The sequence below is a fragment of the Stegodyphus dumicola genome, chromosome 7 (assembly GCF_044657685.1).
Source record: "Stegodyphus dumicola isolate Sdum_Otavi_A_Nest chromosome 7, ASM4465768v1".
In the NCBI taxonomy this organism is placed as follows: domain Eukaryota; kingdom Metazoa; phylum Arthropoda; class Arachnida; order Araneae; family Eresidae; genus Stegodyphus; species Stegodyphus dumicola.
In genome coordinates, this window is record NC_140774.1 from 96,407,384 (window position 1) to 96,431,591 (window position 24,208).

Genomic DNA, 24,208 nt, shown 5'->3' on the forward strand with positions numbered 1-24,208 from the left:
TTTATAACGTTTTTAAATACTCAAAAGCTTCTATAATATCTTTTACAGAAAATTGAAGCAATGAAACTTGTTTAATAGTTCTTGGAATTATGGTCCACTTGTCTGTAAACTGGATCTGATATTTCCAGTAGAATTCTATTTGTTAATTTTGTAAGTGGGACCTTTAGAAACTCTGAGAAAATCTTTGTACAATATCTACACGTACTATCTCTTTAGAATTTCCATATATAACTATGTAGAAGTTATGTCTAAAAGTTTATAGAATTCAATAGAAGGTTTCTGACACAGTTTATGGAAAACTGAGCCATAATTCTAAGTGATTCTAAAGAAATTTAAGATTTTTTATTAGACTTCTATAAGATGTTTTCATCAGGAAGGAACATGAAAAGCCTTTTGCGATCTGTTCGCAAAAAATATAATCAATATTAAAACTATCAATTGTTAACGAGTTGAATTCGAACACAAACATGCCTTAATAGAGATGGTAAGAAATATTAAAATATATTTCTGTAATGCAGAGATAGTTATATTTACTGAAGGAAGAGATAATACGAATCGAATTAACAATATTCTGAAAAAATCCCGGTGCAAAGCCCAATAATTGAAATGTTTGAGAAAGAATTTTTTATTCCAAATCTTTATTTATTTTTTCCTTTATTTTTTAAAATCTAATATTTTTATTTCTGGAATTTCATAAAGTGTATCGTAAATTTTCATGGAGAAAATACATTGTGACACTTAATTGTTATTTTATTCTCTAATAAATAAAAAATTGCTATTCCCAAAATCTAGTAATTGCCACTGCATTTTATGATATAAGAATGAACCACCCCTAAAAGAACATCATAAAATGATACCGTATTAGTTTACTAATTTCAGGGTTGCCCAGCCAATACAATAGAATTACATTTTATATTATACTAAAAAATTCGTTGTTCCGCTTATTTTCTCTTATGAGACCAATAAGTGCATCTGCTTATTTGGCAGGACAAATTGTAAAGGACATACTATAATTCTCCTACTACTTTTTCGTTTCTTTAAACATTGTTATAATTTGTCAATAATCTAGCATTTTTGAAGACAGAAATGACGTTCATTGGATGTTTCTTTTCTGAAGACACAGAAGAATGCCATTATCGTTCTACGACAATGTGTATATATATCTCATTTGCCATCTTAATAAAATCAAATAGTATTTTCTTTCAAGTGAAAATTAAACAAAAGTTAATTCTAATAGATAACTAATTCATACATACATTGTAAAAAGCTAGTTCCTTGTATTATTCCGAAATTCCCTCAATCAAATGGAATTTAAATATTTTAAAGTGTGACAAAACATTTCAAATTCAGATTTTTAAACCCAATGATTTAATTGCTAGTTAATAAACATTAATCGGAAATCAAACATGCAGAACTCCTCGTTCGTATGTGTTTTACTTTTTATTAAGTTGAAAAGAAACGTTGCACAAAAAATGCTACATTGTTGAACGTTTATTCTTCTACTATCAAAACGAGAACTTCGAAGAGAAACTGAAATTTCTTTTTAATTTTTATTACAAGTGAAAAAAACCCTTTTGTATCATCCGCAATAGAAACATCTTATAAACTATCTCTTCAGTGAGTGTACTTTTCCCACAGTGACGTAAACATGAACTTTTTGGCGACGCACTTTATTCATATATGGCAACCTTTCCATCGCCAAAAGAAGTTTATCCCGTCGCTAGACTAGTAAAGGAAATAGCCATTTCGGTAGGCGGGATCTTTGCGGTTGAAATCATGTCTGGCGGCATTTTCCATATCGCTCCCCTCAGCTTCTTATTTATAACAAACCGTCTGTGAATGAATCTTCAAACTGTGAGTATCCACAGGTAGAGAGAGAGAGTGACAGTTCTGCGTGTGAGAATTTGTACAACTTTTTCAGCATGGATCTTGTCAAGACAAGCGTGTTTGTAATTCTAATATCAGCAGTCTCCGCGAGTGAGTACACTTTTTACTTCCTTTTCATGAAGAAACGTTTTAACTTTTTTTTTCCCCTCATCAGAACAAGATTTAGTATGTTATTCATTGAGCTGAATGACTTGTATTAATTTATTAATTACATTTATATACCTATATTTTAATTTGCCGAATAGTTTCATGTTTACAGTATGTATTTTTGTGAACTGCGTCATCTTTGTATCATAAATTTTTACTCAAAAATTTTGTTTTATTTTACCGCCTATTCTAAGAAAATATACATAGAAACTCTTTATTGCCATTAGTGCCGTACGATGAATTAATAATCATAAAAATAAATCAACTTAATTGATAATTATTTTGTTCAGTTTTAAGCATAATCAGCTCAGTGCTTTATTAGTTCTATTAATCAGTGATAAGCTCAATCAGTTAATTTCAACTTATCATTAATCATACTTCATTAGTTTAATGAATGATGGGTCAGAAGAGGTAATATGTATCTGCTTCATGTTGTTTATTTTGTATTAATTAACCTAGCAATTTTATTTCATTGTTTAATGATTATTTTTTTTTTCTCCTGAGAGTTAATTTTTTCTAAAAGTTTATTCGTCAACTAACATGAAACAGAATCATAAATTACTTGCCGACTATCGTCGTATTGTTATGATCTTTTCAGAGCTGGATTAACCGTTGAGCAAAATAAGCACATATCTAGGCCATTAAGAAAAGCGGGCACCACAAATATTTCTCTTAACTTATTTTACCGTGGAATATTCACCTAAACCAAGTTCGACAGAAAAGAAATGAGAAAAAGAACAGGCATTATTGTATAAATATATTGGGGGGATTATTGTATAAATATATCTTTAAAAGCTTAAGACTAAGACCGTGCTCTTATTATTTTATTATTTAGATCAAGGCAATCTTTGTGATTTTGAAAAACTTTAATAAATTTATCGTATTTGTATACATAAAAAAATACGTTTTCCAGGTAAAATTACTAAAAATTCAACATCTCGTAATTTTTATTCTGCGCTTTCCGATCATCAAACTTCCTCATACCATATATTGCATATAATCAGCATGAATTTAAGAAATACGGCTCACGTTTGTTTTCGGACATGCTGCAAAATTAAAATTTCTAATATATTCTTTGCTATAAAATAATTTATTCCAAAAGAGTTAATCAGTAACCCACTTAATAATTTGGATACTCAAAAGTTTTGTTGGGATGTTTTGGAAGACGATGTTTCTTGTCATTTTTTTTGTTTGTTTTAAACAAAAATAAAAATCATTTGTCTTTGAAAATTATTGCTTGTTTAGCAAAATATATTAGCTGTTCCATATCTGAAGTGTACATAGGAAGATAATAAAATATTAAAAAAATTCCTGATGCAGAGTGATCAACTGTCTTTGATGTTATTTCAAGGGCGGAAGACTAAGACATATTATTAAGATCATCTTAGGAAGAAAACTGAATATTGATATGATGAACTGAGAAAAGACTGAAAAAAAATAATTGTAAACATATGCTGCTATGCTACTTTTAAAAATTCCCTGATTTTGGTCTTGAATTGTATGTGGCGTAAGTGCGAAGAAACCGTGCTTGATAATAAGGCTAAAAGGGAAAAACAAAATAGTAGGAGTGAGTACAAGACCAGGCTGGTAGACTGCGATCTCAACGAAACAGTAAAAAACCTTAACAAAGCCTTTTGGGCGATCGTCAAAATCTGAGACTTTGCAGTTTATTTTTGTATCTATTATGAATTAAATTTAATAAATATATTACTGTAACATGTAAGCGTTCTGCGATATATTAACAAATGTTTAACGACGCACAAGGAAATGATGTAGAAGCAAAAATTTCTCATCGCATACACATAAATGTCAGGAGCACAGGTTTATCAAAAGAAGCAAATTTGCGAAACATCTTACGATCTGACAACAGTGCTGTAAATCACTTGCTATTTTACGTTTCTCATTACGATAGATAATTAAATTTTTGTACAGTAATTAGGTATTTATCAATTTAACCTACATGGGAATCTTAAATGCTTCCCATCACCGTGTTGCTTTTATATTAAAAAGTTTATAATAATTTTTATATTAAAAATAATAATGCCAGTAATTTTATGTTACTAAATGAGTATAATTTTCAGGCATGCTGCGTTGTTTCTATACGATTTTTCGCTCATGTTGTGCGTTTCGAAAATAGTGGGTTCTGTTAGTTAAACGCGTTTTAATGTTTCAAATTTCATGATGTTTCTGATGATTTAAAAAAAATCAAGTTTTAGTATATAAAATGCGTAATCGGGCAAAATAGCCTTATTTTGAAATTACAAAGCGAAATATAACAGGCGTGGGAACAGTTGGCTCCTGCCAAAATGACGTGCAATGCAAGTTTCTTTATTCAGACTATTTACTTGTCTTTAACTTCATGCCCTCAGCTTTTGTTTATGTGTTGGCAATTTTAGATTAGAACATATATGGCTCTGGTTCTCCAATGATCGAATAAACGAACGCATGAACGCATTACGGTATGAAATACATGGAAACGAGAATGGGAAAATTAAAAAGTACAGAGTAAATCCAACTTTGAAGTTTACATTTTGAGACTTGGCCATAAGATTAAACGAAGTCAAATAATAAATAATATTAAATAAATATTAAGCAGTGGTGGATCAATTCAAATATAACTCAAACTTTGCGCAGTGATGAGTAGTTAAGCTAACTAAACAAATCAATTTATGAAAAGTACCAGAAACTTCGCTGTACTCAATGTTTCGGTTAAAAACTTTGTTAAATATTATATTAATGTATAGTACTTTAAGCTAAAGGCGAACTTCTGAGCAGAAATCTCGCCTTTGCTTGATTTAAAGCATAATAATAAATTGCGAGCGAGCGAAAGGAGGGAAAAGAAAAGTGCCTTTTAACCTTGATCCGTTGACTCACTCATTTGCCTTTTCTAATATAAGATTTCTTCACTGGGGGGGGGGGGTAAAAAACAAAGTTATGAAGAATTAGTCATGAAAATTAAATCCTGTGTTTTCTTTCAGAAACTAGCTATTTTGAATCTTGCAGAATAACCTTAGCCCACAGCTTATTCAAACTAACATTCAAGAAGAGCGGTTGGCATAGAAGACCTGGAGGGAGGGAGAATAGGATATCTTTTTCTTATTGATTTTGACCTGAAATGAAGAATTAAGAACATTTGACAAAATTTTGTGAAATAAAATAGAAATGCATAAAGGAAAGTATTGTACATTATAAAACAAAGCAAATTGGGTACTTACGTACTATGGCATCCATCTTCGCGCAGTTTGGTGATTTTTTACGGGTTAAAATGTAAAAGTTACTTATGTGCAATTTGGTGGTTATCACGCTTTCTTTTTTAAAAGGATTCCCAAATTATCGATATTTATAGTAAGTTTGGTAAAAAGTATCAACAATGAAAAGAAAGCATATTTTAGCAATTTAAAATACAAATTTGAATTATTAAATATTATGTCATACATTAAAAGAACAAAACCTATTCTTCTTCAAAACTTTCTGAAACTTCCTTTGAGTTATTCTTCTCCCAAAGTGCACAGCAATTTATTTTCACTTAAAAAATATATCAGAGAATTCCGGAGACTCGATTTCATGCAATCTTCGGCAACAGCGGCTATCTAGAAAACGTATTTCCTCGGTGTTCTCTTTAGAAAATGTTCAGCAAAATTCTGTATTACTGCCGAAATTTCAGCATAGTTTCTTCCACTGTTGGGGAATTCTAGAAGCTCATATTTTAGAACTAAGTTTAAGGCAAAAATTATCACGATTTGTGTATGAAAACCGTTGGAACTTGGAATACAAAATAGAATGCATACGAAAATGGCGGCGTTGCTTGACTAAAACGATTGTTATGAGCATGGTTACCGGAAGAATGGTTATGCGCATGAATTTACTCATGGTTTCTTTTGATGTAAAATCATTATTCACCAATAGTTCAGTGGAGGGTGGATTAAGATGTTTAGAAACCAGACTTCGCGAATTTCATTTCTCTTGCATCGAAACTAATGAGCTAATTTCTCTCTTTTGCGCTATACCTCTATTTCTTTATATACACTCATGTCCATAAATTAAGGATAATGCAAAATCAGGCAAAGGAAGAGTTAGAAGCAAAACAAATTTGACTTATTTGTAAAGCTTATTTATTAAACAAAAGGTAAAGAGCAAAAAAAGATGCTATATTTTTGATATTATTAAAAAAATTAGCGATTTTTTCTCTCTGGAACAAATAAAAAAAAAAAAAAAAAACTATTTACAAAAAACCAATATTACATGGTTGGGATGATTGTTAATACATCGTATGTCTCCCAGACGATGCAATACAGTCCGTACAACGCCTAGGGATGCTGAGTATCAAATTATCGATCTGATCTTGGGGGATATTACACCACTCAAAAGGAATGCTCTCCGAAGTTCCGTTAGACATGTAGGAGGAGGTTGACGGGCTGCAACTCGTCGGCCAAGCATGTCCCACACGTGCTCAACTGGATTAAAGTCCGGTGAGAATGCTGGCCAGTCCATACGGGTGATATCCTCCGATTGAAGGCATTCGCTTACGATGTTTGCAAGATCAGGGCGGGCGTTGTCATCCATAAACACAAATTGTGCGCCCATGGCGCCCCGAAACAAACGTGCATATTGTTCCAGAATGACGTCCCGATAGATTTGGCTTCTCATGGTTCCAATTTGAACATGCAGGTCAGTTCTGGAAACCAGAATAATTCCACCCCAAACGAGCATTCCTGCACCAACGTAACGGTGTCATTCAATGATGTTTTCTTGGTGGTAACGGGTACCTAGGGCTCTCCATATGAAAGTCCGGCGAGAATCAGACTGCAAACTAAACCTAGACTCGTCGGAAAACATTGCATAAGCCCACTGTTCCGGTATCCACAATGCATTCTCTCTACTCCAGGCTAACCGCAGGCGACAGTGAGTTGCAGTAAGTGGAACGCATCTGACAGGTCTACGAGCATATAGACCAATCTGTCCTAAGCGTCTGTACAAGATCTGCCTTGAAATTGTCGTACCAGTGGCTGAAGAGAGCTGACGAGACAGGTCTGAGGCTGTGCTCCGCCTGTTTCTTTTAGCAGTAACTGCCAAATACCGGTCCTCATTCCGCGTTGTGACTCTGGGGCGACCTGTGCTGTAACGTCTACTCACATTACCATCATCTTGGAATCGTTGCCAATGCCTGGAGATGACACTCTGGGCAATTCCAAGTTCGTCTGATACTTCCAGTTGGGTACGCCCCCATTCCAGACGGCCGATAATTCTACCACGTAAAAAATCATCCAAATGCGTTCTTTGTGTCATAACTATTTGGTTATTGCACTGAAATGCTTATAAAGCGCAATTTTACTTCTTTGCCTGTATTTCTTATATATCACTCTCTTACACTCTCGTCATTGTGACGTACCATCAGTGTCATCTGGTTAGTTCCTGAAATTTGCATATGATTCTTGAGGATGTGTGTAGTGATTTTACAGGTGATATATTTATTTTAGAGTTCGATTTCCGCGTGACTCCGAATTATCCTTAATTTATGGACATGAGTGTAGTTATAAGCTCAGACCCGTGGCTCTTAGTTGAAATGTGGGGAGGGGGAGTGAAGTTTCAAGTAAATATTTAGTTTGATAAAAGTGATCTGATACTGTTTACGAAAGTATTATTTAAAGTTTAAATCCATAAAATTGAAATTAAAAACCTGATTTTCTTTCGAGAATGCACTTAATTGTTCTTTCTACGCTACTAAATATTTTTTTGGTTCAAATTTTACTGGATATCAAGTAGGTAGCATTAAAAAAAAAAAAAAAAAAAAAAAATAGACTGACTTTGGTTGTATAGAAGACCGCAAAAGGTCTTCAGAATTACGTAGAATTTTTATAAGAATATTTTATACATAAATATGTATTATATCTGTAAAATACTTCTAATATATATTGGTTTTCAGAAAAGTTTTTCTATACAGCCAGTTTCTGTCATAGTGCTATTTAACGCACGTTTAAAGATAATACCAAGTCAATTTTAATGCTAATTTGAGTGGCATATACCGTATTTAGTTAAATATTCTCTGCCACGGTTTTTCAGTATGTGATTTAACAAATTTCTGTTTTATGTAACAGCGTATGCATAAATAGAAAAGTATTTTATGTAATTAAATAATATTTTTGAAATCGGTAAGTGTTTTGAAATGCATAACATTATTAGTGTATTAATTGTGCGTCTTTATGTGAACTTTTTAATGTACTGTGTTTATCATTTAAACTGTTTTCAGTGCGGATTTCCTCCTTCCCTCTTTTGGCGGGTAAAATTAGTAGGAAAAGGAGGCAAATACTGGAGTAAATATGGTAAATACGGCGTATTCACGTTTTCTAAACGAGCCAGAATAAATTTCCTGTTGCTTTTTGAAGTGTTACTTTTCCAGGATATAAGAATTTTTCCTTGGGTAATCACTCGATGATTGTTGCTAAGACATACTTTGAGCAAAAATCTTACAGTCGTATTTAAAGACAAATTTGGACCATTTCTGCATCAGCGGTGCGCTCACAAATTCTTATATATAAGAAAATGCAAAATATGGTATTCTGTATATATTTCACAAGCAGTTTCAAATAATATAATTTACGAATTATTACTTAATTTAAATGTAAAAATAATCCAATTATCTTCTTTTTTTTTTTTTTTTTTTTCTATAGAATATATTGACAGGAAATAGAAAACATTTTGATAAAATACTTTACGCTTCAGAATTCAGAATGTGTTAGCAGAATATTGGAAATTTGTGCATGAAATATTGTACTAAATATTTCAGAATTCGTATACTCGATTCGTTAAGATGGCACGTAACCTGTCTTGATGGAAGTAAGTTTTTCTCAGATTGAAACGTCAAGGCGGTTAAACGTCTCTTTATCACCAAAATTTTCCAGACAATGTTGAGGGAGGCTACTCGACTGTTGTGTCATACTGGTCCTGCACCCGATGTTATGGTATGAGGTGGTATTGGATTCCACACCCGCACCACCTTACTACGCATTATCAGTACACTTATCAGCCAATGTTATATCTCTGAGGTTTTGCAGCCTATTCCCCTTCCTTATCTTCAGGGCTTGCCTGTGGCCGCATTTCACCAGGACGGTGCGCGAACTCACGTTGCAGGCAGTGTTCAAGCTTTCTTCTTAGCCCGCCATATTGCACTGTTACCTTAGCTTGCCCGCCTTCCAGATCTATCTCCCATCGAACATGTCTGGCGAATGATTGGAGAACGCCTAGACTGGCACGCCCGCACCTGCAGATACACCAGATGAATTTTGACTACATGGTCTGGGATTCCCCAACAAAACATCCAAAGCCTCTTTCACTGAATGCCGCGGCGTGTAGCAACCCCCGTATCTTAATTCAGCATTGGACGTACTAAATCCTTCCTTATAAGATGCTGAAGAAAAGGATTATGGTAATAGATACGAAACAGGTACGAAAAAAGTGTTAGGTCATGCCTCCTTAATGATCACTTTTCCTGTATGTCTAAGTATAGGTTTATTTCGCGATTTAAATTAAGCCTGTTTAGATATCTTACAACATCGAAGGCATTAAGATTTTGCTGTCTCAGCATTTATATGACCAAAGTTAAGTCAATGTTGTCTTTTCAATAGAAAGTTAAGTCAATGTCTCTTTCACCATATTCCAACGTTTACAAAATAAGCTGCTGCAGGAATAGATTGGTGAACAATTTCATGGAAGATTTTTCATAAAGTATTTAGAGCGAAAAGCTAGAGAAACATTATTGCAATCAGCTGTTTCATCCTTATTGACAGTTGCTTCGGGAAGAAATCCACAAAGCAAGTAATAAATATAGAATAAAGCAACCAATTTTTGGCTTTATCATTTTTATATATACATAAAAAACTTCCATATAGGATCCCCTAGCGGCCTATATGGAAGCCGTTCAGCCGTTCCGTTCAGCCAATCGAAATGAAATTTCAAATATTGTTATCTGAAGGTTTGCGCTCGAGATTGTGATGATTTTAAACAGTACAGATCTCACGGTTACGGTTACAGTGAAAACATTTCGAAATTTTCGAAGGCAGCGCCCATCTTTTTTCCTGCGAAAATTCATCAGCGCATGGATGGCGTTGAAACAATATACGTATAACGATAATTGCCGTCGTAAAACGTCTTCACAGAAGAGCATTGTAAAGGACCAATAACAGCACAGAAAGGACTGTTGGAGCTGCTGCGGAAGAGCAACTCCAACAGGTTACTCCATTGCATACTCCAAAAAGTGTTGCCCACAGCTTGAATGCACCGAAAACCGCAGTCCTCAAGCTTCTGCACTCTGTTCTGCGGATGTTTCCTTATCGATTGCAGCTCATCCAGTTATTGCAACTTGGAGACGAGCAACAACGTGCGAATGGTTACCTCATTAGATATGATGAAGATTGCATGTGGCCTGTGTGGATATTATTGGGCGGATGAGACGCATTTCTCCTTAACTGGGAACGTAAACTTCAAAAACTGCGTTCACTGGGTTGAAGAAAATTCTCACCATGTGGGACCAGTACCTTTACACGAAGCTAACGTGACTGTGTGGTGCGCCATTGGGAGCACGTTAGTTTTTGGCCCTTATTTCTAAGAAATCACTTTCACAGGTATGAAAACCCGCTGCATCACAAGTGCTTGGTATACAATAATGTTGAAGAATTACGCAATTCCAGAACTGAAACACAAAATGTCGTTAATGACGTTGTATGGATGCAAGACGGTGCTCCTTCACACACGTTTGCCGCATGTGTTTGGTCATCTCCCGTAACTTTGCAGTTCCCTGGCCTTCGCAATCCATTCTGATGTATTTCTGGTTTTGGGGTTATCTGACGTCTAAGATGTACACATCAAATCTTCGAGAGTTTTCAGAATTAAAAGTTGCCATAAAACGTGAAGTTATACACACTCCTCTCGCGATGTTACGTTCGTGATTGTCGTTAACAATCTCTCCCTTGTAATCCGTTTTCAACTGTGAAGGCGGACATGTTTGAAACTTGTAATTCCAGTAAAACATTTTTCCTTCTCCTTTCTTGTGTTATTATTGGCTCTTTACAGTGTCCTTTGCAAATATTTAACTCCGGTAATTTTCATCTTACGTGTATTTTGCCAAAAGCCGGTTATGGTTTTTGAGTGCGCTGATCAAGTTGCGCGGGGAGAAAATGATTATTGCCTTTCCAAAATTTCGATTTTTTTTTATTATAACTGTAACTGTAAGAGTTGTATTGTTTTAAAGCATTACAATCTCAAGCGCTCAAATAACAACATCTGAAATTTCGTTTCGATTGGTTGAGCGGATAGGCCACTGATTGATTGGTTGAGCGGATAGGCCAATGATTTGCGGTCATTTGCGGTTTTGCAGCTGAAGATGATGGTTCGGTAAAACCATCGAAACTAGTCCTGTGAAAATTTTGTAAATTAACGCTGATTTTTGTTGTTTGACTTCTGAATTAGTTTCCTTCGCTATTTGTTTAATTTCATGGAAATCTTAATCTCATCCCTGTAATGTTGGCAATTCTGTAAAAGTTCTAAAAATTGCACATTTTAAAGGTATTTATTTGTTTTATTCCCCCTCCTACTTTAAATCACAGTTGCCATTTTCTTGTGGAAACTTAATTAATCATACAACCATTTTTTTTTTTACATTATGCAATATTCAGATAATTTTTTAGTTGTGTTTTACTAAATATATTAATATAAAATTGACCAACTCTGTGTACATAGCAATCTTTACGCTTTTAGCAATACTTTCCACTTTATTCTGAAATTATATATATGTTATGTTAGATATGTTAGAATATGTTAGATAAAAAACATGAACATTAAAATCCCGAGTTTAATTTTCAATAGTCGTTTAGCTTTCCTATTAAAATTTGGGTATTTCCCCTTCCTGTTCTAAAAATAGCAAATGCTTATAATACAGCTCAGTACTTGCACACACATCCGGTCGACCATGAAGGTTGGCTATCATTGAACCATGAAAATTGGCGGATATACCGCTAGAATTGCGACAATCGTTCCTCTGGAATTCTGAAATAACTGATGCCTGTTCGTTTAATAAACAATCAATTTCGACCTACTTCGTTCTTGCGCTTTGTGAAAAGGTTTTCGTCTGTTTCTATTATTTTGTTAGGCTCTCCGATTTCATCAGAAGCTTTGCTTAGAACACTATAAGAACAAACTTAATTCCAATCCATTAATTTTTGACGGCCTTCCTCAGCTCAACATATCGTGCCCATTAAAGCAAAACAAAGTAAATATAAGCATAAACAAAGTAAATTCGAACCGTATTTCACACTAGATGATCTGAATTTTATTTGTTTTTGTTTATTTTTAATAAATATTGCCAGTAATTTATTGCAACGTTCAGCGTATAATCGGGTTTTGATTTTATACTTATTTCATCCTTTGTTTAAATTTATATACCGTACAGGGCGTCGTGCAAACAGACCACCACCGTGCAGTCTTCTGGCCACGGTAAAACGCGATATCGGTCGTCCAGTCGCCTGTATAGTGTGTCTAGCGATTTCTCCCGCTGTCTGCCGCCTGTTTCTTCTGGCCTGTAAGGCAATATACCGGTCATCTGCGGGTGTGGTTTCTCGTGGACGACCACTACTAAACCCCCGGATAGCTGTTCCTGTAGTTTGAAATTGTCTCCAAAGTCGTGAAATAATGATGTGAGCAATTCCGAACTCTGCAGCCACACTTGTCACACTGCGGCCTTCCTCCAACTTCCCGATGATTCGACCTCGGGTAAAAGCATTCAGATGTCGTCTAACAGATTGATTATTCGCCATTTCTCGCTGAGGCAGCAACTCGGTGTGGTTTTAAATGCTATACGGCGTGCAATCTCTTTGCCAGAAATACTGATCTTACACCGACAACATGCTTTATACTACTCAGACACTCCCCCATTACGTCTACCTGCATATCTGCGCATGTGCTACCGTACATCACCTTACTTAATCTCCTGATTGGTCTTTCTGTCCGCTCTGCCTCTTTGTTCAGCTGATATGCTAATTTTTCGACTTCGTCCTTAATTTTTGCACACCAGTGTAGTAAAAAGTTTCTTTAATCTGATTGGATGAGAACCGTCCTTATTTTACCGAACCATCATCTTCAGCTGCAAAACCGCAAATGACCGCAAATCATTTGCGGTTTTGCAGCTGAAGATGATGGTTCGGTAAAACCATCGAAACTAGTCCTGTGAAAATTTTGTAAATTAACGCTGATTTTTGTTGTTTGACTTCTGAATTAGTGTTTACTTCTGAATCATTTGCGGTTTTGCAGCTGAAGATGATGGTTCGGTAAAACCATCGAAACTAGTCCTGTGAAAATTTTGTAAATTAACGCTGATTTTTGTTGTTTGACTTCTGAATTAGTATTTATTCGGCGTGTTATTGTGTCTTAATTAGCGAAGGAAAGTAACAGAAGGTTAACTATAATGTAATGTTTGAATGGTCATGAACCATTTCCGTCCTATTCCTTTTGTATCTTTCAGGTAGAATGAGATTATCCAAATGTTCAAAAATAAATTATGATTTATCATTAATATCATGTGATAATTCATTAATATCAGTGACCTCAAAAAATTGACGAATTATTTTTGCCATGCCAGTTTTGTGACAATTTGTCGAGTAATACATGGCAGAGAAGTTGGAAATACTGGTTCTTCCTTGAGGCAGTTCTTTGTTTACGACTCTGACCTGGTCTTCTGGCTATTGCTTTAATATTTTTAGAATTGATTCCGCAATACGCTAGTGAAACCTTGAAAAATTTCAGCATCTGCAACGGCTTGTTGAGTTTGGCTAACTTCCAAACTTCCTGTTTTTCGCTAAGCTTCAGAATATTATTTTGTTGCTGAAACACTACATTTCTCCCAACCCCCAAATAAGTACAGGCGTACAATGCTAATAAATCACGAAAGCTCATTTCTATAATGCCAGTTAGGAGTTCAGTTAGTAGAAAAAGATAATTCGTAAATTCGTTGAAAATCTCTGTCAACGGTAATTAGTAATGGTGTTTGCTGTAACATTTATATGCATGAAGTTAATATTTTATTTATAATACATAACGTTTGTGTATTATTAATATGTTTGGGCGGATGCATTTGTTCATGTAGTACACCGATCTCCTGCTTTGCGAATAATCGCATTACTCCACTCCACTTTTACAAAAGCTCGAGAGTGGTACATCTTCATGGCTAATAGAAGAAACACGTAAAGGATTCCTGCATTTGTGAATAAAAAGTAAGAGCAAAATATCTTTCGAAATGTATTTTACGAAACGATTTAAGAAAAGTACGACTTTTATTGTTAAAGAACATTCATTTGTGCAGCAGTTTTACAGTATGCATTGAATACCGATAAAAATTATAAGATAGGAAAAAATTCAGTCTGAGCTTTCAAACCATCATATAAATTAACCAGTAAGAGCAAACTGAAACCTCGATTTTCAACACTGGACGACAGGCATACAGTGGCTCAAGCAATTAAGAATACACCTTAATTTTACTTGATATAAATCTAACTTTTAATATAAATAACACATTACCAAGAAGGGCAAAAACGTTTTTATTTTTGCACATAACAAATGGTTTAATTTAAGTTAAAAATAAAGAACAATTAACCTACAAATTCTAAAATGAAAAATTCAGGAGCATTCTAAATAACCATATGCATATTTTTGCCTCAAAATATTAAGAATACACCAGTGAAATTTTTGTGATATCTCACATATAAAGAAAGTGTCAATATTTTGTTGCATATTCTGTGGCTTTTATGATCGCTTCCGAACGTTGTGCTACCAATGTATAATGTTGTACTACATTTTGTTGTTATGAGCTGTACGTTTGGGGTCATTTTCGTGTTGGAATATGAAATTTCCATCGAAACCTAACTTTTTAGCACTTTCTCTTAGATTAATATGAAGTATATCCAAGTAAACCATATGATTCATAATGCCATGTATAAAACTAAATTTCCTTCCCCAGTTGTGTGAAGCCATACAACCACAAACCATAACGGAGCCGCCAACATTTTAAACTACAGGATATAAATTTTTTGGATCCAAAACGGTGTCGGCCTTTCTGCCTACGCTGCGACGGCTGTCATTGCAGAAAGTGTTGAATTTACTTTCATCAGTAAATATAATTTATTCCAAAAGTTATTCGCCTTTAATTGATGTTTTTGCAAACTCCTAACACTTTTTCTGATTTTGCAAGCTGTCTCTTTCTAGAAATTCTAATTTTATATGTGCTTTTATATCTAATTACATTTCGCGAAATTTCAACACTTAAAGGATTTGAGAAGTTTCTGCAAGTTTGATTTCAGGATCAATGTTGATACCTTTCAAAATTTTCTTTTGGTGAAGTCACTTGCAGAGACATTAGGTATTTGTTGAAAGCAGGACAAATGAAAAATTTGCAACGCCTACGCCTAGAATCGAACTCCAGACCTCTGGAATACGCGCCCATCGTGCAAACCACTACACCACGAAGGCACGAGGTATACCTTATATACCCCCCTTTTAAAAGGCGGCTGTGGTTTTTAGGGAACACAATCGCCAAATCCTGGGTGTGGAAAATCATCATCCACCACCCTTTTAGTTCGAGCGGCACTGTAGAGACATTAGGAATTTTTTGGAAGCAGGAGAAATGAAAAATTTGCAACGCGTTCGCCGGGAATCGAACCGCGGACCTTTGGAATACGCGCCCAGCGTGCAGACAACTACACCACGAAGGCATGCGAAGAAGGCGGGAGAAATACCTTATACACTCAGAATACCTTTCCTTCCTCTTCCACTTTTATTTTTAATTAGTCCACTACTTTTAAATTTTCCAGTGATTTTCTGGACACACGTGTGACTTACCAACAATTTTAGCTGTTTCACAATAAGATTTTCCTTTTTTATATATAATCTTATTGCGAATTTCCTTACGTCAATGAAGGTTTCTCTTCGAGGAGCCATTTTCTATTTAAAAGTGTGGCTTAAAGTTCATATAACAAACTTCATCACAAAAGTGAAAAGGTTTAAGATAAGATTACTCCACATTAAAATAGAAGCCACGTAGAAAAAATATAGTGGTAGTTAAATATATTTTTCATAGGTGTATTCTCAATTTTTGAGGCAAAAATCTGCATGTATTTTAAATGATTTTGATATTTTTCATTTTAGAATTTGTTTTTGTTGGTTGTTCTTTATATTTACTTTACATTAAATCAATTGTTATGTGTAAAAACAAGAACATGCTTCCGCTTCTTGGTAATCTGTTATTCGTATTGAAAGGTTACATTTATCAAGTAAGGTGTATTCTCAATTGTTTGAACCACTGTTAAGTAGAAATTGTAGTGTAGCGTTGCGAGAGATGCAATTGGCACGAAATATTAATAGATAATCTAGATCACGGATTCCCAATTTTTTTTCCGTCGACTCTTTTTAAAGGAAGATTCTGGGAGATATATAAAAATAGCATTTTCAGATATTGTTGCCGTTGTGGCTGTGGACGTAATTATTACATAATTTCAGACACTCAAATTACTGTGAAGCAGAACATACACTTTACAACAGTACACATTACAAATACACTTTGCAAACTTTACAGAAATTTCCAAATTTACATTGCGAGACATCCAATTACACTAGTAGTACAGATGGTTAAACATCTAGAAACGAACTAAGTGAATATTAAATATATATATAAAACAAAACAAAATAATTACAATTAACAACTAAGCAAAATAATAAACAAAATAAAATAAATATAAAAAAATCTTAAATCTTTCAGATTTTGTATTACACCCAAAGGCGCTTTTTTTAATTTATTTACACACACATACAAGTTTCGAGAGCATTTGGGCTAACGCATCTTTGAGCTAAAAATATTAAAAAACAGCATATCTTTAGAATTCCGCTAGATAGTTCGCACGCTGGAGATAAAAGTGTTTTATTCCGTAGTGCTGCTATTGCGGTTTGAAAAACTACTTTGAAATTGTTGAATTTTTTAATCAAAAACTCTGTAAAGTTTGACAAAATAGGAATTAGATAATAAAGCAAATTCGAAATTCAAAGTTCGGGCTCCCGATGGTCATATTCGAGAACTATGTTATTCAAAATTTGATGGCTTTAGATACCGTTGTTTTTTCACAATACGAGAAACATACATACATTCATGCAGATTCTTCATTAATTAATTTTTTTAATATAATACAAGGTGATAATATTTGGTGGCTACAATCTGAAAAGTGATTCGACGCAAAATACCGTTTCGAGACTTATAGCTGTTCCGGGCTAACGTATCTTTGGGCTAATAATAATAAATAAAAATAAAACTCACTCCTTCTCTCTCTACATATATATATATACATATACACTCTTAGCCTTCACCCATCCACATTATTATTTTGTTGTTTGGTAGTGCCTCAGAATGCTCAAACACAAGGACTTATGCTTAAAAGATAAAGAAGAATTGTTGAAGCCATGTGATACTTTACGAAAATGCAGCCAACGTGAGCTTCTGTATAACTCGGAATTTCACAGTCTGCATATGTACGTTGTTGAAAAGAAGTGAGGCAACTCCGGATGGACGTGTGCAAATGTCTCACGTAAGCGGAAGCAAAGTAGAAAGTCTACCCATGTAGAAATTGCTCTTCTGGAGCGGTTTCGATGTGCCAGGAACAAGACTGCTGCAATGTCGCGAAAAATCCTGTGTCAAAAGGCAACACAATTCTCCAAAATGCTTGGGAAGACGTTTATCCCTACCGTTGGGTGGCTCACAAGATGGAAAGAAAGAAACAGTATCATTTTTAAAAAATTACATGGACAAAACAAGTTGCAACCTCTAATGAAGTCGATAATTTGATAGAAAAGAATTTGACTGGACATTTGCAACAATGCAGACCGCGTGAAATTTTAACACTTTTGAGAATGGTCTTTGTTATCAAGCCTACCTTAGCACACCTTAATATTTATAAGTGCGTCGTCAGCTGGTACTGTATTATTAACGTGTAATACGGACCGAACAGTTAAAAAGACTGTATAAGTTGTAACGTTGCGTGCCTTCAACTTGCACGCAACCAAGAGGTGACTGTGAAAACAGGATAAAACACAGAGTCTTGTAAAGGGTTTAAGTCCCTTTTTATTCAACGTAATAAATTACAATTGCGTGCTCTTGACGCTTACAGACGGCGCCAACTCGGCGCTCAAATAAAAATAATAACCTGAAAAGAAACTAAAGGCAAGACTCTAACTACGAGGCTCTCTAAAATAACTAACTCACCGCGTTTTACAACACCGCTGCTAATTCAGCAGACTTGAAGCTCACTTGAACGATTAACACTACTTCCCGCCAAGCACATAGGCCGAAACGCGGGGTTCTTCAATTTCTCGCTAACTACCTCCGCGCTCGTGAAGTAAGAATATCACACCGAACTCGTTTCCTTCTATTTAAATCAGAATACTTCCGCTGATAATTTGAATCCTTGCGCGTTCTACTAAAATTTACATATTCTGGCATTGGCAGTTCCAGGGGAAAGTAAGGCTTGACAGGAAAGATAGTTTAAACTTAAAATAAATGTTAGTTAAAATAAATATAAACCCTACAAAGTCATCGGTGCAAGCAAAAACCCTCATTGTTTGAAGGGCGTCTGTGATTTATTACATTAAAAGTGCTCGTAGAGCATGTAATACTTTTTAGCGTTTTTCTTACGAAGTTTGATAAAGAACTTTAAGAAGAAAACGTGGCGCTTAGATAACTGCATTGCCCATTCAACTGATCTCTCGTTGAAGAACATAAAATGAGTTTACCTTCCTCCTAATACAACTTTCATTCTTCAGCCATTAGATAAGAGTGTTATAAAAGCGTTTAAGGGTTCATTAAAGGAAGGAAGTGGTTCAAAATGTTATGAATGAAATTAATACGACTGATGCAGTTTGTTTTTCTAAGGAAACTTAAGTCGATTTCTTTCTTAGATGCCATTCATGTTATTTTAAACGCGTGGGGTGAAGTAACTTCGCAAACGATTTCATATCGTTTTAAAAAAGCCGATTTCCATCCAGAGCAAATTTCTAGAACCTCTAAAGGTGTGCCAGAAGACAAGAGTGATGATGAAGAAATGCATGATGAGAACTTCTTGGAATATTTGGGAATGTATGAAAATATACAGACTTACTACGAAAAGAGTGACGCAGAAATCATTAAAGTTATCAGAGAAAACAACGGAAACAGTGAAAATGAAAGCGAACCCGAAGATGACAATTCCGATCATTACCAACAGCAACAGAGTCTCGATAAGCATTAAAAATTTTTAGAAGACTTTCTGTACCTCCACCATTAAGCTCTTTTAAACTCTAAACAAACTTTTCAACCGAATGGATGTACAGAAAGTTACAAGCTGTGACGTGTCTTGGAAATCACCTTTGAAAAGGTAATAACAAGAAATACGCAACAAATTCGAATGGATAAATTTGAATTAAGACGGCTATTGTGATCCACGAAAAAAAAAAAAAATGAAACTTTTATTTAAAAAAAAATTTATGTAACTTACAAATAGCATATCGAAGAAGAGTGTTAATCTGAATATCAGGGCAGGTATGCAAGGAGAGAGAGCTTCAGGTATGTGCACATGTCATTTCTAAATATTTATTAAAATCTTACCTAAAACAACTATTTATTACTAACAAACATATAAGACTCAGCCGCTTTATAAAATCAAATGAGTTGGGAACGGACGGCATCATACTAGGCTGTACTTCTTTATGTTCTTCCTTTGGCTACTCCATCAATAGTTATGTTGCCACTCACCTCAGCATGAGCTTTCGCCTAGGAGAGCGTGATGTTATGACATTGATGCCTTCTTAAGTCTGTCTGGGTTTGCTTAATTATAAGGAATGTGTGGTGATGGTGGATTATGGAAAAATTTGGTGTCTAGGTGGATGGCAATATTCTGTTGATTTTGCTAAGTGATATACTAGATAGCACTGAAAATAACCATTGCTTTTGCCTGAAACAACGTATAGTTATCGCTTATGCTATGCTTCTATTAGGTGTAAAGTTCTTTTCCGCATGCTGAAGAATTAGTACTCTGCCAATTTTGTCTTTCATGCGTGAGCCATTCGTGTATGTAAATGGAATCAGGCAGGTTTTTAAGCGGCTGGCGGATCTGGTTGCCGCTGGTTCCCGTGAACTCATACTGGTCTGGAAATACAAGCTTTTTTAATTAAAGAAAGATAATCGATTTGTATTGTTTATTACAGTCACATTAGTAAAAAAATATATATTTGTCAATCCATTTCACATAAGTAACAAATCGAAAAATGTAATGACATCTTAAATTTTGTCACATTCTCTCTACTTATTTTATCCATTCTTAGAAGTTATGCGCGGAAGCATTCCAAAAACGGATCACCTGTAGTTCCAAGCAGTTTTGCGCTCACGTAGAGAAAACAACAACCATCGAGAAAATGAATACCAATGATGTGCTGTTCGCTTTCCAAGAAATACTGGTCAATTTCAGATATTACGGAAGTAGGCGCTGTGAAAGAAAGGTCTTTTATTGATGACTCGATGCCTTTAAGCAGTAAATGACCTTCCTCATTTTTAACAAAATTTAACGGCACTATAATCAAAAGTCGTCAGTGACAATTACAAATCATACCGCTCCGTTGTGGCTTCAACATATTAAACAACATTTGCTCTCTTCAGTATTCGGAACCGCTGCTTCAATTATAAATGTGAGGGTGCGTCGTGCGTCGTCTACGGCTTTATTCTGTTTATTTTGGTGACAAATGGTTATTATTATTATTTGTTAAATTGGTAAGTATAAGCATTTGAAATAATGTTTGTTTACCTTTCGTGAATGGGATAACAATTACAATTTAAAAATTTACTATTTTATGAATATTAATTACAGTTTTAAAGTTACTGTATTTTACAACAAAATAAATATTTCTCAATTCTCAGACTTATACATTCTTTCAATTGAGCTCCGTTAATATGACTTTAAAATTCTTACGGGTATTAATATTTTCATTTTGTATGAAATCCAATCCGGAATTTAAAAAAAAAAAAAATAAGCACTTGATTAGCTATACATCATATCGCTTTTCATTTATGCTTCGTATTACAACAATATAATCCTTGCCAAAGTGACACATATGAAAATAGCTAACAAATAATATAAATATAGCTAACAAATGATGCTTCGGAAGAGATATATTATGCAACTTTACTATAAATTTCTCATCCGAATATACGTTGTCACTTCCGTCAAAAATAAAACGAAAGATAAAGATAAAATTCTCTAATGATTGGTCGTTGTCTATACCAATGTTTCCCAATTAAATTTTATTTACGAACCGTTTTATGGTTTGAGTAACATACCGGAACTCCTTTAGTGCTTTTAATACAGCATACAGAAGTGAATGGATTGTAGTGGAAGTATTCTTGTGGTTCTAGGTCAGTATATATTTAAACTGAAAATTTAATGTTTCCAGAGAAAATTCAACAATTTTTTTCCCTTTTTTCATGCCAAATATATAAGTACAGTCGACTTGTATATGAAACTAAATGACATAATAGTAATATTAAATTATGGTGTTAGATCCTTTATCTTTTGTAGTGTTAAATAAAAAAAAATAGTGGCATACATTTTAATAAGGTCAGTGTAAACCCTTCCTCTCTTATTTTGTCCCATCTGATAAGACCCTAATCAGTCAGAAGACAAGAGTGATACTAATGTGTGGCCGAAATATAAGATGTGTTAGTTTTGAATATAAAGACATTTTAGTACATATGGTAAGTATATAGAATAAAAACGAATCAACTGTAAAATTGTTCCGGCCATTTGATCCGAAAATAAGATAAATATTTTTATTTGAAGGTATAAAAATGTTTCTAAACCTCTGGAGTCGGATAAAAAATGTTTAGCAATATCTAGTTTACGCATTTCTTTATTTTTTAATTACATATTAACAATAAGAGCTTCGTTTTTATTAAATAGCAAGAGTTGGTGTCATTTTTTAAAGAGAGAAGAAACATTTGTAAGGATTTTTCTGTTAATTTGTATTTAATGAAGTCAATTGTTAAAAAATCAGAATCTTAGCAAAACTTAAGTAAGTAATATATTATCCATATGTACGAGTTTATGATGCATTCCTCATACAAAAGTATACTTTTGCTTTTATTTAATTATTTTTATATCCCTAACATGGTAAGAATTAACATTTATAATTATAAAATTGTTAATTTGGACATTTTGATAACCGTGCACATTTAACAGTACAAGAAAACTTGCTTATAGCAAAAAGTATGTGCAGGCTTATAAAGTAGAATATGAAATATTAAATTATAATTTTTTCTGCTTCAGATGAAAAAGTACATTATTCTTTGCACATATATCCAGTTACGAAAGCTATATTTGATAATATCAATTTCTTTGTTATGTTGAAATGTATTGATATAAACATGCAGCAAATACGTTAATCATTGTTTTCCCCTATTAGTAATCTAATGGCCTAATTGGCGTTTCACTTTAATCGCTTTCAGAACGATATTGTGAACAAACGTTGTGTTGGTTACTCCAGTGTACTCAAAGGCAAAAACCTTTCCAGTTTCTGCTCCGGCATAAAATGTCTAGCACTTTTAAGCACTGCCGTCTTAACATTTTTTAGATATTTTTGCTTTGCTGTTTTAAAAAAACAAACAAACAAACAAACAAACCAAAAAAAAAAAAAAAACTGAAAGGTTTCAGATTTTAAATTACGTCCAAAAGGGCGTTTTTTAACGTTTTGTGTGTTACCTTTAATTTTTAAATATAATATCATGTTCTTCAAACTTAAACCATAAATTTCAGTTCAATAGCAATGTCGCAAAATAATTTTAAAATGAGCCTATCTTTAGAATTTCCGATACACAGTTCCGCGCGCTGGAGATAAAAAGGTTTCCCTTCCCCATAGATTGTTGCCATTGCTCTCTTTCAAATCGTTGAGTTTGTTACTCAAAAATTCGTTAAAATTTTACAAAATATAAAATCGATAATAAAACAAAGTCCAAATTTCAAATTTGGGCTTCCACATGCCCGTATTCGCAGTACGATTATGTCATTCAAAATTTAATGGCTCTATGTACCGTTGTTTTATCCCAATGCGAGAAATGTACATACATTTATGCAGATATTTCATAATTTAATTTCTTCAAATATAATGCAGGACTCTAACATTTGGTGGCAACAATTTGAAAAGTGAAACGGATATTTCTAGTGATTCAACGCAAAATCGAAAACGAAAACAATAGTTCTTCAGGGGCAAAGCAAAGCCCCTTTGGACTAAAAAAAACACAACTTTATCCATTGCTTGGGATTTTTTTAACTGTATTTTTTAAAGTATAAATTATCGTCTGCTTTTTGACAATTTTGTTTTCGTGAAAAATGTCGCTTTTAAAGAAGCAATGGATAGAAGTCTAAGTATGCGTTCTTTCCTAAGAAATTTATTCGTATATTGATTTTAAAAAACGTAATTAAAGCTATGGTTTGTCGTTATCTAAAGCTACGATAGGTAATTATACAAACAACAAAAGGGAAGAAACGTCAAAATTTAGCTTTAAGTGAAAAATTGTTCCAAATACGTGTCCAAAGAATAAAACGGAATATTGAAAAAGTAAGATCTTTAATGCTAAAAGAATATCCGCAAGTCAAAAGACAATTGCAAAAAATCATTAAAATGCTCAGTGTCAACTGTAAACAAAGTGCTGATTTGAATCTTAAAGTCAGTTTCAACTGTAAATAAAGTACTGATTTGAATGTACGGATCTGAATTCAAATCAGTACTTTATTTTGAACTAATCATTTAAAATAAAGTACTGATTTGAATGATTTGATTCTTTAAAAGGCAGTAGAACTGCACGGATAAAAAACCAAGCAGCCACATGTCAAAATCTACTATTAATTTCCTGGAAAAATGGAGCAAGAAACGGGTATCAAGACGGGGTATCCTCACTCATATCCATACGAAATCTCCTGATCCATCATCAATGTATTTTTGTGCATTTGGACTTTTAAAAAGCGGTTTGTCCAAACGCCGACCTACAACCTTCATAGACTTCAGCTATTCTAGAGCTGGAAAGTTGTTCTAGAGCAATGAGATAAAATATTTCTTCCGATACTACAAAAGG

General features: G+C 34.0%; 1 protein-coding gene across 1 annotated transcript in view; it reads left to right on the forward strand.

Annotated features, from left to right (window-relative positions):
• Positions 1 to 1,734: 1,734 nt before the first annotated feature.
• The window catches only part of LOC118181464 (uncharacterized), a 171,504-nt gene continuing 149,030 nt past the window's right edge, over positions 1,735 to 24,208 (forward strand). The window contains exon 1 of the mRNA XM_085820614.1: positions 1,735 to 1,977. Coding sequence (XP_085676740.1) covers positions 1,923 to 1,977 — 55 coding nt within the window. The 5' untranslated portion in view covers positions 1,735 to 1,922. The remainder of the gene's footprint in view (positions 1,978 to 24,208) is intronic.